The following is a 23302-nucleotide window of genomic DNA, read 5'->3' as shown; positions in this document are numbered from 1 at the left end:
ATGAGGCAGTGCCTGACCACATCATACAGGACTATGGTGTCTGATCATACTGACACCTCATTTGAAGACTATCACTGACCACTGTTGGTATACAGTATATTATATATAGGGTTGAGCGATCGGGATCGGAAAAGATCAGATCCCAATCGGCGATCAAGTAAATTTCACGATCACGATTTGGTTCTGATCCCGCTTAAAAAAAGATCGGGAACGGAATTCCGATCCCGATCGCTCAACCCTAGTTACCTGCATAGAACCACTGCCGCCCTCTGGAGCTCCCGGCCGTTGTTCTCTGTCCTCTCCTCTCTCATTCACATGCCATAAGAGCGCTGTGCACGCCCACGCCTTCCTAGGCTAGTGTTACTGATGCTGGGAGTAGGCGGGGCTTGTTGCTTAGGAGAGTGTGGGTGGGTACAGGGCGGGGAGACGTGAGTGATCTACTAGGGAGGCAGGGGCACGTACGGTGCTCTGCCGGTGTCTGAATGAGAGAGGAGAGAAACGGACACAGAATAGCAGCCCAGAGCTCCAGGAAGGATTAAGTAGCCAGCGGATTTTTTAATCACTACACAGCGTGCAGTCCAAAAATTGAAGCCTTCAATTTCTGGACTCCACGCTGTGTAGTGAATAGGATCATTTTTTAAAATCCTATTTTTGATCATTAAAAAATCCCATTGATTTGCATAGGATCGGAATTGAGATCGGGCTCGGATGGAAAATGATCGGAAATTGGATTTTAAAAACGATCCTGAAATCTCAAGATTGGCTCAACCCTAATTATATACTTTTACCAGGTAGAGTTTATGTGGTCCTAGAATAGATTACCTAACATGATTACAGAACAGGACAGTAGCCCCACAATGAGGCAGTGACCATAGATGACTATGATGCTGTGAGAAAGTGTTCATTCCAGGAAACTCAGTTGACACAGGATCCATATTTCACATATTGAATACATCAGTCTGAATCTGGCTGTTTTTGCTGTTTGTGCAGTCATACTAGGTTCATACTAGTGTCATCTCTCTGTTGTATGGATCCATTGTTGAACCCGAACAATGAAGAAGCGTACCACTAAAACAGCGGTTACACACAGAGCCATTACCTATAGTGGGGTGGATTGGGGGTCTGTCATTCTTAAGGTGAAGCCAGTGGAGTCATCCAGATGTGAATGTAGTCTAAGAAAAGGCTAGTAATGTTTTTTAGGTACAGGACACATGAAAGTGCAAGTGATTGAATATAGGGACTGAAGGCATGTTACCTGGGCTTTACCTCCCTAGGTAGTATCACACAAACAATGGAAAGATCCACTTAGGCAGAAACACGAGAAGTTGTGTTTTAGAATTTGTGCTTTTCTAACAACATTCTGACAATGATGAATATTGTAATATATTTTATTAATAGATTTTGTCTCATTTCTATGATATCCTATATAGAGATGAGCGAACACTAAAATGTTCGAGGTTCGAAATTCGATTCGAACAGCCGCTCACTGTTCGAGTGGGTTTCGAACCCCATTATAGTCTATGGGGAACATAAACTCGTTAAGGGGGAAACCCAAATTTGTGTCTGGAGGGTCACCAAGTCCACTATGACACCCCAGGAAATGATACCAACACCCTGGAATGACACTGGGACAGCAGGGGAAGCATGTCTGGGGGCATAAAAGTCACTTTATTTCATGGAAATCCCTGTCAGTTTGCGATTTTCGCAAGCTAACTTTTCCCCATAGAAATGCATTGGCCAGTGCTGATTGGCCAGAGTACGGAACTCGACCAATCAGCGCTGGCTCTGCTGGAGGAGGCGGAGTCTAAGATCGCTCCACACCAGTCTCCATTCAGGTCCGACCTTAGACTCCGCCTCCTCCGGCAGAGCCAGCGCTGATTGGCCGAAGGCTGGCCAATGCATTCCTATGCGAATGCAGAGACTTAGCAGTGCTGAGTCAGTTTTGCTCAACTACACATCTGATGCACACTCGGCACTGCTACATCAGATGTAGCAATCTAATGTAGCAGAGCCGAGGGTGCACTAGAACCCCTGTGCAAACTCAGTTCACGCTAATAGAATGCATTGGCCAGCGCTGATTGGCCAATGCATTCTATTAGCCCGATGAAGTAGAGCTGAATGTGTGTGCTAAGCACACACATTCAGCACTGCTTCATCACGCCAATACAATGCATTAGCCAGTGCTGATTGGCCAGAGTACGGAATTCGGCCAATCAGCGCTGGCTCTGCTGGAGGAGGCGGAGTCTAAGGTCGGACCTGAATGGAGACTGGTGTGGAGCGATCTTAAACTCCACCTCCTCCAGCAGAGCCAGCGCTGATTGGCCGAATTCCGTACTCTGGCCAATCAGTGCTGGCCAATGCATTCTATTAGCCCGATGAAGTAGAGCTGAATGTGTGTGCTAAGCACACACATTCAGCACTGCTTCATCACGCCAATACAATGCATTAGCCAGTGCTGATTGGCCAGAGTACGGAATTCGGCCAATCAGCGCTGGCTCTGCTGGAGGAGGCGGAGTCTAAGATCGCTCCACACCAGTCTCCATTCAGGTCCGACCTTAGACTCCGCCTCCTCCAGCAGAGCCAGCGCTGATTGGCCGAAGGCTGGCCAATGCATTCCTATGCGAATGCAGAGACTTAGCAGTGCTGAGTCAGTTTTGCTCAACTACACATCTGATGCACACTCGGCACTGCTACATCAGATGTAGCAATCTGATGTAGCAGAGCCGAGGGTGCACTAGAACCCCTGTGCAAACTCAGTTCACGCTAATAGAATGCATTGGCCAGCGCTGATTGGCCAATGCATTCTATTAGCCCGATGAAGTAGAGCTGAATGTGTGTGCTAAGCACACACATTCAGCACTGCTTCATCACGCCAATACAATGCATTAGCCAGTGCTGATTGGCCAGAGTACGGAATTCGGCCAATCAGCGCTGGCTCTGCTGGAGGAGGCGGAGTCTAAGATCGCTCCACACCAGTCTCCATTCAGGTCCGACCTTAGACTCCGCCTCCTCCAGCAGAGCCAGCGCTGATTGGCCGAATTCCGTACTCTGGCCAATCAGCACTGGCTAATGCATTGTATTGGCGTGATGAAGCAGTGCTGAATGTGTGTGCTTAGCACACACATTCAGCTCTACTTCATCGGGCTAATAGAATGCATTGGCCAATCAGCGCTGGCCAATGCATTCTATTAGCTTGATGAAGCAGAGTGTGCACAAGGGTTCAAGCGCACCCTCGGCTCTGATGTAGCAGAGCCGAGGGTGCACAAGGGCTCAAGTGCACCCTCGGCTCTCCTACATCAGAGCCGAGGGTGCGCTTGAACCCTTGTGCAGCCTCGGCTCTGCTACATCAGAGCCGAGGGTGCGCTTGAACCCTTGTGCACACTCTGCTTCATCAAGCTAATAGAATGCATTGGCCAGCGCTGATTGGCCAGAGTACGGAATTCGGCCAATCAGCGCTGGCCAATGCATCCCTATGGGAAAAAGTTTATCTCACAAAAATCATAATTACACACCCGATAGAGCCCCAAAAAGTTATTTTTAATAACATTCCCCCCTAAATAAAGGTTATCCCTAGCTATCCCTGCCTGTACAGCTATCCCTGTCTCATAGTCACAAAGTTCACATTCTCATATGACCCGGATTTGAAATCCACTATTCGTCTAAAATGGAGGTCACCTGATTTCGGCAGCCAATGACTTTTTCCAATTTTTTTCAATGCCCCCGGTGTCGTAGTTCCTGTCCCACCTCCCCTGCGCTGTTATTGGTGCAAAAAAGGCGCCAGGGAAGGTGGGAGGGGAATCGAATTTTGGCGCACTTTACCACGCGGTGTTCGATTCGATTCGAACATGGCGAACACCCTGATATCCGATCGAACATGTGTTCGATAGAACACTGTTCGCTCATCTCTAATCCTATACTAAAATCCACTTCTGCCTCCTCTGTATTCTTTAACCTGTTTCTTTCACTAGTTTTTCACTAGAGTACAGGGGTGTGTGGGTTCTGAAAAAGCAGGAAAACTGAGTCCGGGGGTTGCTTTATATACTAATATCTCGAACCATTAAAAAACAGAGAACTTAGAACTTTCTTCTTTCATGTAACACCAAGCTTACATTTACAATGATGCAGACCCCATAACAATAAACTCATTTACTATCTTCCTATTAAAGTTAGTACAGTAATGTGCTGTAACAATTATGGTAGGTTTATGGCAGATTACATGTCTTTACTATTGGCTGTTAGGGTATATTGTATATATTGCATGTGCGTAATATTTGTATTCATTTATTCCTGTTTTCTTTAGAAATCGTTGTTACCTAAAAACATCAAAAAGTTCACAACCAAATGATGTCCTGGAAAAAGACAATGTTATATCAGGATTTAGCCTCCTGTCATGTAAAATGGCCCTTTCAGGTAAAAAAAAATCCCAAAACACAAAGCTTTCATGACTACTGTGGAAGTTGTATACTAAGTGTATTGTATCCCATTCTCTCTCTGTAGTATGCCCATTGCCAGGCCTTAATGATTCAGTCTTTCTTGGCACTGACCTTGATGTTGGAGAAGTTAGCGGGGAGAAAGATTGTCAGCAGCTTTGCACAAATAACATCCAATGCCAGTTTTATACCTATGTACCACATGATTGTAACCAACAAAAGTAAGATTATATGCCAATCACTATGTACTATGTACACTGTGGAGTCTTTGGGTTGTGGTATATACTGTACAGTTTAACAAACAATATAAAAGCATCATCCATTTTTATCAATCAAAATATGTAAAAGTATCCAAAAATCATATAGTAATGGACATGTACAGTATGTTATAATAGGATTTGTGTAAATGATCACCAACATATCAACGTGTCTGTTCTCCTTAAGGTGTAAATGCTACTTGAGGATGTCATCCAACGGCTTACCAACTGCTATAGAACATGGGAAAGGAAGGACTTCAGGGTTCTCTTTGAGAATATGTGAATCTAGAACAGTTGGAGGTAAAGTGAGTATATTCCATATGGAATGTATGAATAGAGAATAGTTTACATGAAATGATCGGAGTTATTGGTATACCTTATTTTATCAGCCATGTGCAATCTGTCATCCATTACAGTATGACATCTGTAGATTAGAGTTTGATGCTTTTCCAAATATGTAAGGAATAGAGATGAGTTAGTAGTATTCGATCGAGTAGGTATTCGATCGAATACTACGGTATTCAAAATACTCGTACTCGATCGAGTACCACTCGCTGTTCGAATGGAAAAGTTTGATGCAGAACCAGCATTGATTGGCCGAATGCTATACAGTCTCTGCCCAGGCCCGATGCCTGGCAATGTGAATTTAGAGCCGGAAGATGCCGTGGGGACGCTGCACGAAGACTTCTCGGAGAATCCAGCCCGACCCTCACTCATGGACTTGGTAAGTGTAATTTGATCGAATGTTGCCTACCCCTGAAACGAGCATTTTCCCCCCCATAGACTATAATAGGATTCAATATTCGATTCGAGTAGTCGAATATTGAGGGGCTACTCGAAACGAATATCGAACATTTTACTGTTCGCTCATCTCTAGTCAGGAACCTTCTATCTTGGGACTGAAGTTCAATCTATGGGCAGTGTGTTATAAAGCAGGAAAAGCTAAACAGATTTCTATACATTTTTATGAGAAAATTTTTTGTATGGCTTACATTGTATTCATTATTTAAATACAATACACTTATAGACTCAGTGTATTTCCAGGATAAACCAGATACCCAATCAACTAAATCACTGCTTGGAAGCACAAATTTCTTATCCTCTTTTGGGAGGATAAGAAATTTGTGCTTCCAAGCAGTGATTTACAATACACTTATAAGTTCAGCAGTTCATCTTACTCAGTGAATGTGAAAGTAAGAAACCAAATTCCAAATCCAGGCTGGATTATGGTAATGTAGGAACTGCGCTCTCCAAGACTTAGATTATTCACAAAATATTTTTATGGTATCTATACACTATGCGTTTTGGGGAGAGCTTTGATCCATCCATCTATAGGAGTGTTACCAATTATGTTTTACCTATGTATAGTTCCTTTTGGTAGCTAGTGGCTAGCACGCTATTTCCTGTTGACACTTGAAAAAGGGGATTTTCTCCCCGATACGCATAATATTTACAGTACATACAATAAAATTATTTTGTGAATAATCTAAGTCTGGAAGAACGCAGCTCCTACATTACCATATTCCAGCCTGGATTTGGAATTTGGTCCCTTACTGTAACGTTTCCTGACGCCCCTGTGGTGCCTCTGGGTTCCTGTTGCTCCGGTTGTTCTAGAACCAGTTCATCTGGGTTATATGTTTACTATGGTGGTTTTGACTAGAGATGAGCGAACAGTAAAATGTTCGATATTCGTTTCGAGTAGCCCCGCAATATTTGACTATTCGAATCGAATCCTATGATACTCTATAGGGGAAAAATGCTCATTTCCGGGGAAGGCAACACTCGATCAAATAGAACCTACCAAGTCCACGAGTGAGGGTCGGGCTGGATTCTCCGAGAAGTCTTCTCCGTGCACCGGGCACCAGGCCTGAGCAGAGCCGATTGCACATGTCCGCACTACAAGAAAATGGCCGCTTACAGTCAAAGCGGCCATTTTCTTGTAGCGCGGACATGCGCAGTCGGCTCTGCCCAGGCCCGATGCCTGGCAGAGTGAATTCAGAGCCGGAGGATGCCGCAGGGACGCTGCGCGGAGAAGACTTCTAAAGGTAGGAGAAGAACCAGCGTTGATTGGCCGACTGTATAGCATTCGGCCAATCAACGCTGGTTCTGCATCGAATTTTTCCATTTGAATAGCGAGTAGTATTCAATCGAGTACGAATATTTCGAATACCGTAGTATTCGATCGAATACCTACTCGATCGAATACTACTCGCTCATCTCTAGTTTTGACCTCTTCACAACCTAAAAGGTGAGAATCCTAATATTCCTTTCTGCACGAAATTACCTAATTGTGTGAACAGTTACACTATGCACTATGCTGTGTATCTTACTCCATGACTGACAGACTTCTTTCTATAAGTGTGAATAAAAGACAGCTGTATTGACTCCTAAGAGCAGAAGGAACAGGGATTTAAATAAATCAATGCCAAGCTATACTACATCCTTGAAGGGTAGTTGAACTTCTCTTAGGAACTCAAATGCCATATTTCAGTCTCAGAAAAGAGGAACAAAATAATGGTTTCAGAGTTTTTTCTATACTCTTTCAGGATGTGGAAATCCTGTTCATGATCCGAAACGCAGAATTGTAGGTGGCAGTAACAGCTCTCTCGGTGAATGGCCATGGCAAGTGAGCATGCATCTGAAACTATCCTCCAGTAGACATGTGTGCGGTGGATCCATCATCAGCAATCAATGGATTGTGACGGCTGCCCACTGTGTTGTCCTGTAGGTATCAGAACATATACCTTCAATTGTAAAGGATAATAATAATAATAATAATAATAATAATAATAATAATAATAATGAATTAATTAATTATGAACCAACATAATCATTTTGTATTTATTTATAGGGGTTGAGCTTAGTGTTTCTTCTACAATGCTCCAGATCTCCTGTTTTACTGCATATAGGTTTTTTTTTTTATATAGTTGAGATCCTGACTGTGCAACCATTGATATAGTCCAAGAAAACCTTAAAGCGAGTACAGTGTACCCTAACAGGGAAACAAACTAGGCAGAAAGTCTTTTGCATAATTTTTATTGCACTTGTAAAGAAATTTTCTCATCTCAGACATTTATTCATCCACATGATACACTATAAATGTTCTGTATATATGGAAGCCACAGATACCTACAGTATCTTAAGAATGGGGGTCAAGAACTCCTATCTGCTCTCCATTCATTTCTATGGATGTTCTAAAAACAGCTGAGTTTATTTTCTTCCATACTCACAAGCATCTTCTGGATATGCTACATAAAACATTTAGGCTAAGACCACACATTGAGAAAAGGCTGATTTTTTTTAGAGCTGAAGAATGGCTTCAAGAAGAATGCAAATATAAAGGAAGCACTTTCCCCTTCAGCTAAATTTCCACAATACAGTTAGGGCCAGAAATATTTGGACAGTGACACAAATTTTGTTATTTTAGCTGTTTACTAAAACATGTTCATAAATACAATTATATATATATCATATGGGCTGAAAGTGCACAGTCCCAGCTGCAATATGAGTTTCCACTTTCAAATCGAGAGAAAGGGTTTAGGAATCATAGCTCTGTAATGCATAGCCTCCTCTTTTTCAAGGGACCAAAAGTAATTGGACAATGGACTCTAAGGGCTGCAATTAACTCTGAAGGCGTCTCCCTCGTAAACCTGTAATCAATGAAGTAGTTAAAAGGTCTGGGGTTGATTCCAGGTGTGTGGTTTTGCATTTGGAAGCTGTTGCTGTGACCAGACAACATGCGGTCAAAGGAACTCTCAATTGAGGTGAAGCAGAACATCCTGAGGCTGAAAAAAAAGAAAAAATCCATCAGAGAGATAGCAGAAATGGTTGGAGTAGCAAAATCAACAGTCGGATACATTCTAAGAAAAAAGGAATTGACTGGTGAGCTTGGGAACTCAAAAAGGCCTGGGCGTCCACGGATGACAACAGTGGTGGATGATCGCCGCATACTTTCTTTGGTCAAGAAGAACCCGTTCACAACATCAACTGAAGTCCAGAACACTCTCAGTGAAGTAGGTGTATCTGTCTCTAAGTCAACAGTAAAGAGAAGACTCCATGAAAGTAAATACAAAGGGTTCACATCTAGATGCAAACCATTCATCAATTCCAAAAATAGACAGGCCAGAGTTAAATTTGCTGAAAAACACCTCAAGAAGCCAGCTCAGTTCTGGAAAAGTATTCTATGGACAGATGAGACAAAGATCAACCTGTACCAGAATGATGGGAAGAAAAAAGTTTGGAGAAGAAAGGGAACGGCACATGATCCAAGGCACACCACATCCTCTGTAAAACATGGTGGAGGCAACGTGATGGCATGGGCATGCATGGCTTTCAATGGCACTGGGTCACTTGTGTTTATTGATGACATAACAGCAGACAAGAGTAGCCGGATGAATTCTGAAGTGTACCGGGATATACTTTCAGCCCAGATTCAGCCAAATGCTGCCAAGTTGATCGGACGGCGCTTCATAGTACAGATGGACAATGACCCCAAGCATCCAGCCAAAGCTACCCAGGAGTTCATGAGTGCAAAAAAGTGGAACATTCTGCAATGGCCAAGTCAATCACCAGATCTTAACCCAATTGAGCATGCATTTCACTTGCTCAAATCCAGACTTAAGGCGGAAAGACCCACAAACAAGCAAGACCTGAAGGCTGCAGCTGTAAAGGCCTGGCAAAGCATTAAGAAGGAGGAAACCCAGCGTTTGGTGATGTCCATGGGTTCCAGACTTAAGGCAGTGATTGCCTCCAAAGGATTCGCAACAAAATATTGAAAATAAAAATATTTTGTTTGGGTTATGTTTATTTGTCCAATTACTTTTGAGCTCCTAAAATGTGGAGTGTTTGTAAAGAAATGTGTACAATTCCTACATTTTCTATCAGATATTTTTGTTCAAACCTTCAAATTAAACGTTACAATCTGCACTTGAATTCTGTTGTAGAGGTTTCATTTCAAATCCAATGTGGTGGCATGCAGAGCCCAACTCGCGAAAATTGTGTCACTGTCCAAATATTTCTGGCCCTAACTGTATGTGGCCTCAGCCTTAAGAACATTCTGCATATTCTTAACCATTTTGATGCAATATTTGATACTTTTGTGTCAAAAAGGCAAACCTATTGTAGGTATGATACCTTTATTGGTTAATGAAAAAAATTAAATTTGCAAACTTTCAAAGCACAGAGGCTCCTTCTTCAGGCATTAACAAATGGATGACTGAGCACGGCACAACACTGGCTAGATGCTAAATAACAGTGATTGGTCAATGAGGTAATATGTTAGTAAGATAAGGTAATAAAACTGAAGTTATAGAGGTGAGGACTTGGGGCAGTTGGGGGTTTGGTGTCATCTGGAATCAGTCTGATGGAGGGATATGATTGTGTCCATGTAAGAACTCATAAAACAAGGTGTTAGATTAAAGAGGTTCTTTAGACAAAATGTAATTTATATATAGGCCAGGGGGAAGGTGAAATTTATATATTTAAAAAAAAAAATCATACTCTCCTGTTCCAGGTGCTCCAGTGTCCTCCCAGCGTAGCCCGGTCCTGCTGCTCCAGCATCTTCTCAAAGTGAAACTGCTCGCCATCTGTGATGTCATGATCCCTTCCACTGAAGCCACTGATTGACCTCAGCAGGCCTCAGGAAGAGACCTCTGACGTCACAGGTAGTGACATCCCATTCCCTTTGCTGAGGCCACTGATTCGCCTGAATGGTCATGTGCGGCTGAGACTTACGCCACATGCTAATACTGGACCAAAAAGACTGGACCATGATGGGAGGAACCGGAGTGCTTGGGGAAGGTATGAATTTTTTTTTCACTTCCCCAGCCTATTTAAATAATAAATTTAATGTCCAGTTTTCCCTGGACAACCCCTTTAAGTTAGATGAAACAATGTGGGTACAAGTCTTGCATTTTTTGCTGTTGCATGGAAATGTGCCAGTCTCAAGTGGTGACACTCGGGCACTCATAACCTTGACAAATATAAAGACAAAAAACTTGAGAGTCTTCAGTAGTTGATACCTTTTTTAATGGCTAACTAATAATGATGACAGATTACAATGTTTCGAAGCTCTCGGCTTCTTCAGGTATATCTAAAAACAATTTCTGAAAGATGCATATTTATGTACAAAGGGACACTCAGGAATAGAATTCTAGGAGGGAGGGTAGAAGAAAATTATTGGTTATTGGTATATACAAATAAACAATTGATGAATTGTTTATTTGTATATACCAATAACCAATAATTTTCTTCTACCCTCCCTCCTAGAATTCTATTCCTGAGTGTCCCTTTGTACATAAATATGCCTCTTTCAGAAATATGCATCTTTCAGAAATCAGTTTGCAATCTTCTTATCTGTTCAGAGAATGTCTTTTATGGTTTTCTCATTTCAGTGATTTCTGTAGGATGCCATGAACTCATGTGACAGATTCATCCCTTTCTGGAGAGTGTCAAACAAGGTCATGCACTTGTACTCATAAATCTGTCTCTCGTTCCTTGATTTAAAATTCCCTCTTAAAAACAAAATTTCCATGTCATTGGTGATATTATGATATATATTATGACTACCGACAAGATAGAGATACCAAATTCTAACAGGGAATATAAAATCCCAGGTACGTTCACCTGTAACACACCTAATGTAGTGTATTTAATAATATTCACCAAGTGCTCCACTGAAAATTTGTATGTTGGAGAGACGGGCCAGAGGCTTAGAATGAGGATGAACTCACACTGTCATGCAATTAGAGAACAAAGAATGGACCTTTCTGCAGTAAAGATCATTATCATAATATCACCAATGACATGAAAATTTTGGTTTTAAGAGGGAATTTTAAATCAAGGAAAGTAGGGTGCTGTTAATTGTCCGTACTGTGCAGTGTTTTAGAGAAACCTTTATATTATTTTAGGAACAAAAAAGACAAATATACTTCTTTTTACTTCCTGTCTATTTTAGGAACATAGTCATGTCCTTTGGTTTATATTTTTTTTCTTCTTTTTTTGTTACCTTTGAATTCTGCTTGGAGGTATGGATCTAAAATACAGTCTCTGTTCATCTTAGTTCTTTATGTAACATTTCTGACCTAGGAACAACTTCTTTTAAAGAAATTGACAGGAGATAATTTAATCTCATGTGGTTTGCCCTGATCTTACACTTTCCTCCATAAAAACTTCAATTGGCTTTATTTAAACCAAGCTCTTCTGGGGTTCTTGGAGGGTTAGCATTAAACTTCAGAGAAAACTTAGTTGTAGATGAATTTTAACCATTTCCAATCACTTTGCAGATAAAACCTTTTGCTTGTGGAAGTTTCTTACAACATTAAGTTTATATAGTTTTGATACAATTTTAAAATGTTTTAATCCCTTCATACCACAGTCATTGCATTCTTTTTTTTTTTTTCATTAGAATTTTAGGGAAGATTAAAAATTGCTTATGTATCTACATAATGCTGTTACATGTTTGTTATGCATGTTCTCATTATAGTGTCCACCTAGAGTATTGAGTCACTGGACGGGGCACATTAACTCAATTCCATAGATTCACATATACATGAGTGATGTAGTGATTCCTTCTATTCCTCCAGCCGATAAAATTTGGCCATTAACAGCTGCTTCTCAGCAGTGTTGGACACGATAGGTGTTGTGCTGTCACTAGCGTGTAAAAAATCAATATCCAGACAAAATACTGTTTTAAATTATTTTAGTCTAAGGGGGAGTTCACACCTGTGTTTGGGTCTCTGTTCGGGGGGGGGGGGGGGGGGTCTGCTTGGATACCCCCCAAAAGGAAACCTAATCCGCTTAAAAAAGCAGTTACCCATGGACACCCACGAACCCTATAGACTATAATAGTGTCCAATGGGTTTCCGACCAGTTTCTGTCAAAAAAGGGCAAAAAATGCGGAGAGAAAAGTTTGGAGCAACAAGGGCAGTGCAGTTGTTCCAAAGAGGTAAGCGGCAATGCCGTCATGGCTCTAAAGAGGTCATATGGAATTGGAAAAGTTCACATGTATACTATTTTCTTACAGGTTAAATTTTTACAGTATTCACCACACATTAAAAAAAATTTTTTGTGGAGTAACATGTAGTTTTTATTGATACCTTTGGATACTCCATACCTTTTGGGGAATGTTTGATATTTTGGTTTCTTTTTTGTTTTATTTTGTAGAGGGGCAAACCAGCAAAAAAATGGTGATTCAGCCATTTGGATTTTTTTTCCTCTATGGTATTTAGCTTATGCTTTTATAAATGTGGACAAAGTTGTTGGTACTCTTCCATTAAACCAATACTTGTGATGGTCACTGAAATAACTTGAAAATGACACGTATTGATAAATTTATATTTAGTGACAATTAAATGAAAATCTGAAATTGTTTCTGAATTGTGGTTCAACAAAATAATTTTTAAAAACAACTTAATGAAACTGGCCTGGACAAAAATGATGGTGTCCCTAGAAAACATTGAAAATAATTTGACCATAGGCACATGTTAAACTAAGGTGCGTTAGTTAGTTAGTTAGTTAGTTAGTTAGCAGGGCAGGCTTCTCAGACTGCTTGTGTATAGGGTGAAAAGTAGTCACTGTGCTGGTATCAAGGTGTGTACAAGTGATTGCCTTGAATAGTTGTGCAACATCATCCAGACAGACAGAAGGATTTGAGCAAGCCTACATCTTCAGGCTTGATCTTCAAAATGTTTGGAACAACATCCCTGCCACGTATCTTCAAAAACTGCAAGCAAGTGTACTTAAAAAACAGGTTGTTGTGAAGGCAAAAGGTGGTCACATCCAATTTTGATGTAAAATAGATTCCCATTTTGTTGATTCACTTAATTTTACTAATAGAGCAAAAATAATTCTGCCGCACACACAATATGTATCCAAGTGAAGAAACGTTTTAAAATGTGATAACAATGTGATTACACAGGTTGGTAGGCTATAGATATATGGTCATAAAGCATACAGGAAATGGTAGATCAGAAGTAACAACAGGACGTTTCGGGCCTTGGGAACATTTTTCTCTGGACTAGTAGATCTAGCGTGAGGAAGGTCTGTGGACTGAAACATCCTGTTGTTACTTCTGATCTACTATTTCCTGGATGCTTTATGACCATATATCCATGGCGTATCAACCTGTGTAATCACATTGTTATCAAATATTAAAACATTTCTTTACTTTGTGAAGGGTGTGGTCTGGGAGAACAGGTATGTTCCAGCCAGGCAACTAAAGGGTGTTTGGTAAAGACCCACGCCAGGGAGGTCAGCTGTCTGATTAAGGCCTGATATAGTTTGTGTGTCAGGACTAGGAAGTGTGACACCACACTGACAGAGCTGAGAGTTCCTGTGTGAACTGAACCTTCAAACCAGGTACTGTGCCAGCCGTGGTTGTTGCCAGAGCGAGAGTCTGGCAGCCAGGCTCCTGTATAGTTAGGGTAGTTTCTTTTGTCATAGTTAGTTCTCAGCCGAGAAGGCTTTTGTTTTGTTTGTTTGTGCCTTTGTAAAGGCAGTTTGTGCACCATAAGTGAATAAATATGTAACTGGAGTGCAGCCCTGTCTCTGTGTCCCTATTTCCTGCACGGCTACCAAGCATCTACCTTAGAGGTTCCCCACAATTTGGATACATATTGAGTGTGCATCAGAATTATTTTTACTCTGCTATTGGGGTTGGAGAACCCTCTTTCTTGCCTGCACCACTATTTACTATTTTTGTCTTGAGTATGCGGCACCATTGTTCAGTCTAGATATTAATTTTTATACTTATGACATGGATGTCTGTTCTGGACCACCCACTGACTATGTATGTCTGGGTGGTACATTTTAAATCTACATAAACATACCTGTATGTCCTTAGGGTAAGTTCATACAGAGTTTTTTTTCCAGGGTTTGAGGCTGTATCCGCCTCAAAACCCTGACCAAAAAGACAGCTCGCATTGAAATCAATAGGAGCCGCTGAGGTCTTTTTTCCGGGATCTGTTTCTTCCAGCTCCTGGAAAAAAGAAGTGAGGTTCTCATTCTTCAGGTTGAGTTGCCTCGCGATTTGGCCTGAAGACACTTCCTCCTCTGGACTAGGCCCTTTCATTGGGCCTAATCCGGAGCAGAGTGCGCGGCTGGATGCCGGTGCAGTGTACCGGCTTTCAGTCGTGCTTACCCAGTTTTTGGACCTGAACCTGAGGTGACCTCCGCCTAAGGTTCTGGTCCAAAAATCTCTGTGTGAACTTACCCTTATATTGTTAAGCAGCTGCATGATATCGAAGTTCTTGTAACTGAGAGGGAAAACTATTTCAAAACCTGTTTAGTAGCACTTAGTGCTATTAAAATTATACAAAAAATACATGCAAAAATAATATAATAATATAAGATTAAAGTGTCATGTTACAGTCCTCAAAAACATACATACAAAAAAATACATAAATGTGTTTAGTCACTAACCAGGGATATTGGCCTGATCCTGTGGGGGTTAAATACAACTCTGGATTTTTCTTGTTTTACAAGACATAGAAGATTTATCTGTGATTTAGTGTATTGAGCTCATTGTTAAACTTACTTTCCAAATGTCCAAATGTGATGTAAAAACAAAATATATTTTTCATGATATGATCGCTCAATAAGCAATTTTTACAAATATCCTTTGTATTTTGTTTAGCTGGCCAGTGCCGACATTTTGGAATATCTATGCTGGCTTTGTAAACCAGTCACAGATCACAGCAGCGACTCCAGTTTTACATATAGATCAAATTATAATTCATCCGGGTTATACTGGAACAGAAAGTGGCAATGACATTGCTTTGCTAAAACTAAAAACACCCATCGCATACAATGGTAAGTGTTAAGTTAATGAAATAATAGAAACTATTAGAAAGCTAGCACAAACTGCAAGATGTCTGTATGCAACAGGTGAATTGTTCAATTATCAGTACTGTTTCAGAAAGCAGAAAAAAAATATCCATTACTAGGCCTTAATTACGTAAGTATTATATGGGAAATAGAAAGATTGTTATCTGGCGTCATCACTTGCACCAGAAACAGTTTTTTTTTTGTTTTTTTTTTTGCACAGACACAAAGTCGGACATGCAGAATAGAGATGAGCGAGTAGTTAAATACTCGATATTTGATATTCGTTTCGAGTAGCCCCTCAATATTTGACTACTCGAATCAAATATCGAATCCTATTATAGTCTATGGGGGAAAAATGCTCGTTTCAGGGGTAGGCAACATTTGATCAAGTTGAACTTACGAAGTCCAAGAGTGAGGGTCAGGCTGGATTCTCCGATAAGTCTTCTCCGTGCAACGTCCCTGCGGCGTCTTCCGGCTCTGAATTCACTCTGCCAGGCATCGGGCCTGGGCAGAGCCGACTGCGCATGTCCGCACTACAAGAAAATGGCCACTTACAGTCAAAGCGGCCATTTTCTTGTAGCGCGGGCATGCGCAGTCGGCTCTGCCGAGGCCCGATGCCTGGCAGAGTGAATTCAGAGCCAGAAGACGCCGCGGGGAAGCTGCACGGAGAAGACTTCTAAAGGTAGGAGAAGAACCAGCGTTGATTGGCTGACTGTATAGCATTCGGACAATCAATGCTGGTTCTGCATCAAATTTTTCCATTCGAATAGCGAGTGGTACTCGATCGAATACTACTCGCTCATCTTTAATGCAGAACTCTTTGTCTGTGCAAAAGAAATGGTTACACGGCAGAAAAGCTGCATATGGACACCGGCGGTTTGCTTTAAAAAACCATTGAAATGAATGGGTTTTTAAACTGATCCGCCAACAAGCCATCCAAAAGCAGTTTTTCCGGGGATTTAGGCGGAATCATGGCAGACAGGTCAAGGCGCAAGTGTGAACACCGCATGAAACATTTATTTGTATGTGTTTTAGTGGACATGTCATTCATATATGCAAATTTTACCATCTGTATTTTTAACAGTTTTCCTCAAAAAAGTTTTCTTACCAGGACAAGCCCATTTTCCCTTAAAGATGGGCTGATTTCCTTAGGTCCAGATGCCTGAGTAAACATATTTAGCCTTAGCATTCCTTTCTATAATGTCCACGTAATATGGGCTCCCCAAAATGACATGTTACAGTTCGTCATCCTTTTTTTATTAACATATGGTCAGGGATCGTGGTCTCTACAAGAGTTCCCACCAAGTTGGAATGCATCAGAAAGTCTTTCAGCTCACAGCCTTTGTGAGTGTGTTGCTGCGAGTATCTCAGAAGCTTTCTGCCGCAACCTGCTCTGCTTATATTCAACTCATAGGGTCATCCTAGTCGCTTTGTATAGAGATCACAATGTGTCTCTGTCGGACCTCATGCTATACAACTACATTTCATTTGACCTAACCCTCCTCAGCTGCAGACATACAATGGCACATAACACGGAGTTTGGCCCTCAAACCAGACATTGGCTGATACACTTCTAGTCCAAGTACTTAAAAGTTGGCCACATTCAGACCAATACTGAGAGACCAATGTTATTGTTTGTATAATAAAAATTGTACAATTTTCCAATATACTTTGTCTTTCAATTCTTCACGGTTTTCTTGATCTCTGCTTACTATCATTCATCCTGCTTGCTCCTAGTGGATACAAATCAGTACATAAAATTTTTACTTTTTTTTCAGTTCCCCAACATATAATTGATTGATCACCAGTACAATATACTGCAATACTTCTGTATTGAAGTATAGCAGTGGGCTCCAACCTTTTCTTTCTGATTGCTGGTGGCCCATTGGTAATATCCACTACTGATCAGGCACAAGTTATATTGTGAAAACAACTATACAAAATGTAACAAATTAAATAAGGAGAAACACAATATGACATTTCAATTTACAGATGAGTTTTTTTTACTTTGAAATGGTATCAAATATATTTAGAATATTGGTAAAGTGGATGTCATAATTTCATAATTCAGGGTTTCTATGGCGAGCTACACAGTGTGTGTGTAGGGAGGGATAGCCAATGTCACTGTTCGGGGACCACTGCAGTATAGTGTAGGCTTCTTAGCTGCTATAGCATCTCTTAGGACTCCTACGATTTCATTGTGTGGCTGAGGGGAGAGAGAAAGAGATTCCTCCCTCTCTCAAATCACTTAAATGCCCGGATCACTATTGACCAGTGGCATGTAAAAAGTTCTAGAGGATCTGCCACTTGGAAAATGTGGACAGTATTTTATAGAAGGGTTGTAGGAGTTTCTAATCCAAACTAAACACCCCCACCCCACCCATTTTCTAAATTAGTGTAACAAAAATTTATATTTACCTAGATCGCCGGGGCAGTCATGTGACTACCCCAGGCACATTTTCCAATTTTCCAGTGACATTCTGGAAATGGAAAATCACCTATACTAACCCCCACACCATCATAGTTACCTGTCTTCTTATCTGGACTTTCTGGGCACAGGATGTCACTTCTTCTGGATGGCAAGCAACTCCTCTTCTTGACGTCTGCAGGCTGCCCATGCCTGTGCAATAGAGCCATACTGTTGGCATGCACAGTAGCTGGCACTCTGGTTCTATAACGCAAGTGTGGAAGGTCAGTACCACCTCTTCTTGATGTCTGCTGGCCCCATATGTCTGTGCAATAGAGCCAGAGTGCCAGCTACTGCACATGCCGACACTCTGGCTCTATTGCATAGAAGAAGTGATGTCCCGTGCCCAGAAGGTCTGGACAGGAAGACAGGTAAGTATGATGGGGTGAGGGGTTGATTTTGTTAGGAAAGGCTAGAAGAGGGTGGGCTAACCAGGAATACAGGGAGGGGGCGTTGCTGAGAAAAGGAGTGGGTGGAAGTGAGAAAGGGAGGGAGAAGGTGTGAGAGAGGAAGGAGTTGTGAGTGAGCTTTGAGTGAAGGCTAAGGCATAAAGGTAAATGTACACAGAACAGGAAGATGCCCATGTAAACAAATGCAGTAGATGCCAGGAGCTCACAGAGAAACCCATATAGCACTCAAAACACAGCTAAAGGCTTTTTTTTTTTAAATGTAGATTGTGAGCCCCACATAGAGCTCACAATGTACATTTTTTTCCCTATCAGTATGTCTTTGGAATATGGGATGGAAATCCATGCAAACACGGGGAGAACATACAAACTCCTTGCAGGTGGTTTTCTGCCCTTGGCGGGATTTGAACACCAGAGCTCCAGCGCTGCAAGGCTGCAGTGCTAACCACTGAGCCACCGTGTGGCCCCCCAGCTAAAGGCTTTTTGTGCACTTATTGGCCTAGTAATAGCAGTAACGGACCTTTTTTTGAAAGAGTCATTTAAGTTCTTTAAGTCATTTACATTCTTGCTCTTTCTATATTGAAAGTCAAAGAGGCAGTCTTATCAGTAATTGACAGACTCCCTTCTAGTACATACAAAGATAACTGTCATCAGTTAACTAGACCGCCTCTTTGACTTCTCGACATCGAAAGACAGGAGATTTCAGTGATTTTTTCCCCATAAAACTATATATCAGTCTGCTATGCTCTTCCTGCTATATAACATGATGCCTACACAGGAGAATGCATTTTTATGTTTCCCTGAAACATAAAACTGAAATTAAATTTTTTTGTGACTCTAGAAGTGAGAACTGGGTCCTGGCTCTATAACAATAATCATATATCCACTACAATTGTATACAATACAGACAGAATATATACAGCAATGATATCACTTGTCCATCGTGTTTCTACTACTGTTTTATTCTAGATCAGCAACAAGCCATCTGCTTACCACCACGTCGAGATTCCTTTGTTCTTCCTAGCATGTGCTGGATAACAGGATGGGGATACACCGAGGAATCTGGTAAAGGAGTATTGCAGTCTTTTACATCATTTAGTAGTAGTCATCAGAAACGTCTTTGTGGTCTACATAAAAACATTTCCTCAGATAGTTAATTAGGTTCTGTAATTAATATAAGATGTGTCCATTCGTTAGGTAAGGTAGAAACTAATATGGGGGCAGATTGTAGGCAATGATAGTAGGATCAGACCCCACTTGTTTATAAAGTCACATAAAGTAGGTCTGAATAGGACACAGCTGCATGTAAAATGATAGGATATTTTTTAATTAAGACTTTTGCAAAGTTTATGGCCAAGTTTATGGCCAAGGTCCCCGTTGTGGATCCTTATTCTGTTGCAGATTTTGTTGCGTTTAATTGTAAAAAGGGACTGTTAGAGCAATTTAATTCCATGCTACCAGGAAACCATATGCAGCAGTCAGCAGGCTACAATTATTACACTGCGATCACATTGATCAAAAATACTGTAGCTAAAGTAGGCGCAACGGGCTGTATATATTACAGGAGGAGTGAATCTGAAGATACATTCATGAGAAAACAAATCTATCAGAACATCATTAAAAAAAAATGTGGTCCATAGAAGGTCTGAAAATTAGGGAAACAGCCTCAGATGAACCACAAAATGCAACAAATTAAGAGGAACCACTTTTAGGCTAAGGGCAGATTCACACCTGCATACAGTCTCCGCTTTAGGGTTTAAAGAAACTGGACAGTAGACGGAAAGCCGCCGGTCAGTTTGTGAGCTTTCATTTATGCACAGCTCTCTTAAAAGGAAAATTAAAATGGAGCTAAAAGCCAAGTAACAGAGGTATATTTGGAAACTGTAGAACTAGTAATGGGTGAAAACTCTGAATATTTGTTTTATTCAGACAAAGCGATACTGCTTGTTCGGAAAGACGTGGAAAACTGGAAATGAAATTATTATACTTTGGGGTCTCCTCACACCTCAGATGATGAGCGTAGGCCCAGGACAGGTGTGAAAAGAAAAAAAACAGTTAAACTCACCTTCTGTTACCTCTTTTGGATTTCCTTGTGGTGTTCAGAGCTCTCTCTCCATATCGTCAGGGAAGTCATGCGCCTCAAGGGTCACCCTTGAGGCTTGTGGTTTCTGTGGCCCAATCACAGGCCTCAGCGGTGCCTTGGGGCATGTACATTCACTAGAAGGGCACCAGACGCAGCAGGTAGACCTAAAAGAGGTGATAGAAGGTGAATATAAATGTTTTTTTAGTTTTAGTTTTTTCACCTCCCCTGGCCCCCACCTATTTTGGATATTTGGATCATACCCAGTTCATGCCAAAGTGGTTCACCCATCTCTATTTATAATCAATTTACTGCTGACAGCCTCCCATTAAGGTCCTGTCTCAGCATTTCAATTGCCAAATGAACTGCACCACAAATGGCCTTCAGAACTGCGTCATCCTCCCTGTATACTTACTATTAGGAGGAAATGTTTCAGGCGTGAACCGCTTCTGTCATCAGGTTCAATCTAACAGAGTAGAGGGGTTTCCGCCCTAGGCAGGGTACACTGGTTCACTGTGATCCAGGGAGAAGTGTGATCATATTTCTGGAACCAGTGCTTGCTGCATATCAGCCTGCTCAGTTATTCCTGTTGTGTAACATATTCATGACCAGAAAGTTACATGCAACAATTCTTATATCAAATGTTTTTGATTATAACATGTCTCCATGTAATTCAAGGAACTACTTCAGATGTGCTCCAGAAGGCTGAGGTGCCTCCAAAGTCACAGGCAGAATGTCAGCAAAGTTATTCTGAGATCATTACTAATAAGGTTTTATGTGCTGGGTATAAACATGGCCAGATCGATTCATGCAAGGTAAGTGAACTATAAGAATACAACATTGAGAGACAAAGCTTTATGTGGTAGCCATGGACGCTGTCTCATCACATGGATTCTCATCTATTTGATGGTTCCCCATTTTTAATATACTGTTTGGGAAAGCCAGAATAGGTCTACTTCTGCTGCCTATCATTTATTGCATACTTATGAGACATATCATTCACAGGTCATTGCAGGAGATTGAAGAAAATCCCTGATGAGAGATGAGTCTGTATATATAATTACTAAGTCTTAACTGGGCACATTGGGGTAGTGTATCACTAGGATCTACTGCTCCTATATTAGGCTTGGTTCACATCTCTGTAAGAGACTCTGCGTTAGTTTACGCTTAAAATCGGTGGAGAAAAAAGTCCTGCAAGAAGCACTTTTCTCTCCTCTGATTTTATGCTGAAACCCGGAAGACCCCATTATAATCTATGAGGTCTGAGGGTTTCCGTGTGTATCTGCATTTTAAATAGATAGGGTTTCTATCTTTCGGGTCCACCTGAGGATGGAACCCTGAATACTAGTATGACCCTAGTGTAAGTGGGAATGCAAACCAGATGTATTTTCCTACATGACCACATTGTACCCGTATATAATAAATGTTACATTTTATAAGGTTTCTCACATTTTTAGTGATCTGGTTGGAACCTTGAAGAACTGAGTATGAATCATTTTATCATGTTACATATGATACTGTTCCCAAACTCATACATCAATGTATATATATTTTTTAACTTAAGGGAGATTCTGGTGGTCCACTCACTTGTGAAGTTGACAAGAAGTGGTATTTAATTGGAATTACAAGTTGGGGTGAAGGCTGTGCCCGTCCTGACAAGCCAGGAGTTTACACTAAAGTCACAGAATATACAGAATGGATTGTAAAACATACAGGAATGTAAGTTATTAATCTTAAGAACATGTATTATCTTCTTTCTTCTGCTAAAGGGTATGGGCCTCATTTATCAAAGATATCTAACAGACGACCCTAATGAGTCTGAGTGCAGAATGTATTATGATGATGAAAACCATAAGAATCTATGAGGATGTGAGTTATCAAACATGTTAAAGGGGTGCTCCAACTCATTTTTTAAGACCTGTAGAGACTTAACAAATTCTGCATACTTACCTCTCCATTTGACAAGAGATCTAGCATAGAGTCCCCAATGTTGCTACAATGTCAGAGCATTAACCAATCCTTTATAGGCCAAACATCAAGAATACCAAGGACCCAAATGCAGACTCTTCACTGGATCCCCCTGATTTGAGTCCTTCACTTCTATTATACTCTGTCTATTCACAACTCTCCCTATTCACAGAGGTATGGAAGTCCTGGGTAGGGTTCCCAGAGGTACAGATATGTTTACCCTTAAAGGGGCTCTATCAGCAAAATCATGCTGCTAGAGCCCCACATATGCGTGAATAGCCTTTAAAAAGGCTATTCAGGCACCGTAAAAGTTATATTAAACTACCCCCCTGTTTTAAAATAATAACCTAAAAAAGAATGTGCTCTACTTACCGAACATGCACGCTGGGCGGGCATTCAGGATGTGTCTTCTTCTTCATCCCCGCCTCTTCTTCCTCCTGTCCCGTCTTCCCCCAGCGCTCGCTCGTGGACACTGATGTAAAAGAACGGCCTGGGCGCATGCGCAGTAACATGCGGCTTCTACTACAGCTGCTGCGCATGTGCCCAGGCTATCACTGTCCATTCGCGAGCCCCGGAGGAAGACAGGACCGGAGGACATCGGAGGAAGAAGAGGCGTGGAAGAAGATGAAGACACACCCTGAATGCCCGCCCAGCGTGCACGATCCGTAAGTAGAGCACATTCTTTTTTAGGTTATTATTTTAAAACGGGGGGTAGTTTGATATAACTTTTACGGTGCCTGAATAGCCTTTTTAAAGGCTATTCACGCATATGTGGGGCTCTAGCAGCATGATTTTGCTGATAGAGCCCCTTTAACTTAGCTTGCATTTGGTTAAAGAGCTTGTACAGGGCTAGAAAACATGGACGTGTT

At 41.3% G+C, this 23302-nt stretch overlaps 1 protein-coding gene across 1 annotated transcript in view; it reads left to right on the top strand.

The window, feature by feature from the left end:
- Positions 1–22188, top strand: part of LOC142184311 (plasma kallikrein-like) — a 39212-nt gene extending 17024 nt beyond the window's left edge. The window contains exons 7-14 of the mRNA XM_075259096.1: positions 4301–4410; positions 4498–4651; positions 4875–4987; positions 7234–7411; positions 15321–15496; positions 19355–19450; positions 21144–21280; positions 22030–22188. Of these exons, the coding sequence (XP_075115197.1) occupies positions 4301–4410; positions 4498–4651; positions 4875–4987; positions 7234–7411; positions 15321–15496; positions 19355–19450; positions 21144–21280; positions 22030–22188 (1123 nt within the window). The remainder of the gene's footprint in view (positions 1–4300; positions 4411–4497; positions 4652–4874; positions 4988–7233; positions 7412–15320; positions 15497–19354; positions 19451–21143; positions 21281–22029) is intronic.
- The last annotated feature ends 1114 nt before the right edge of the window (positions 22189–23302 follow it).

Source organism: Leptodactylus fuscus, chromosome 1 (assembly GCF_031893055.1).
Source record: "Leptodactylus fuscus isolate aLepFus1 chromosome 1, aLepFus1.hap2, whole genome shotgun sequence".
Lineage (NCBI taxonomy): Eukaryota > Metazoa > Chordata > Amphibia > Anura > Leptodactylidae > Leptodactylus > Leptodactylus fuscus.
The sequence above is the reverse complement of the archived record's forward strand: the minus strand, read 5'-3'. Positions and strand labels throughout refer to the sequence as shown.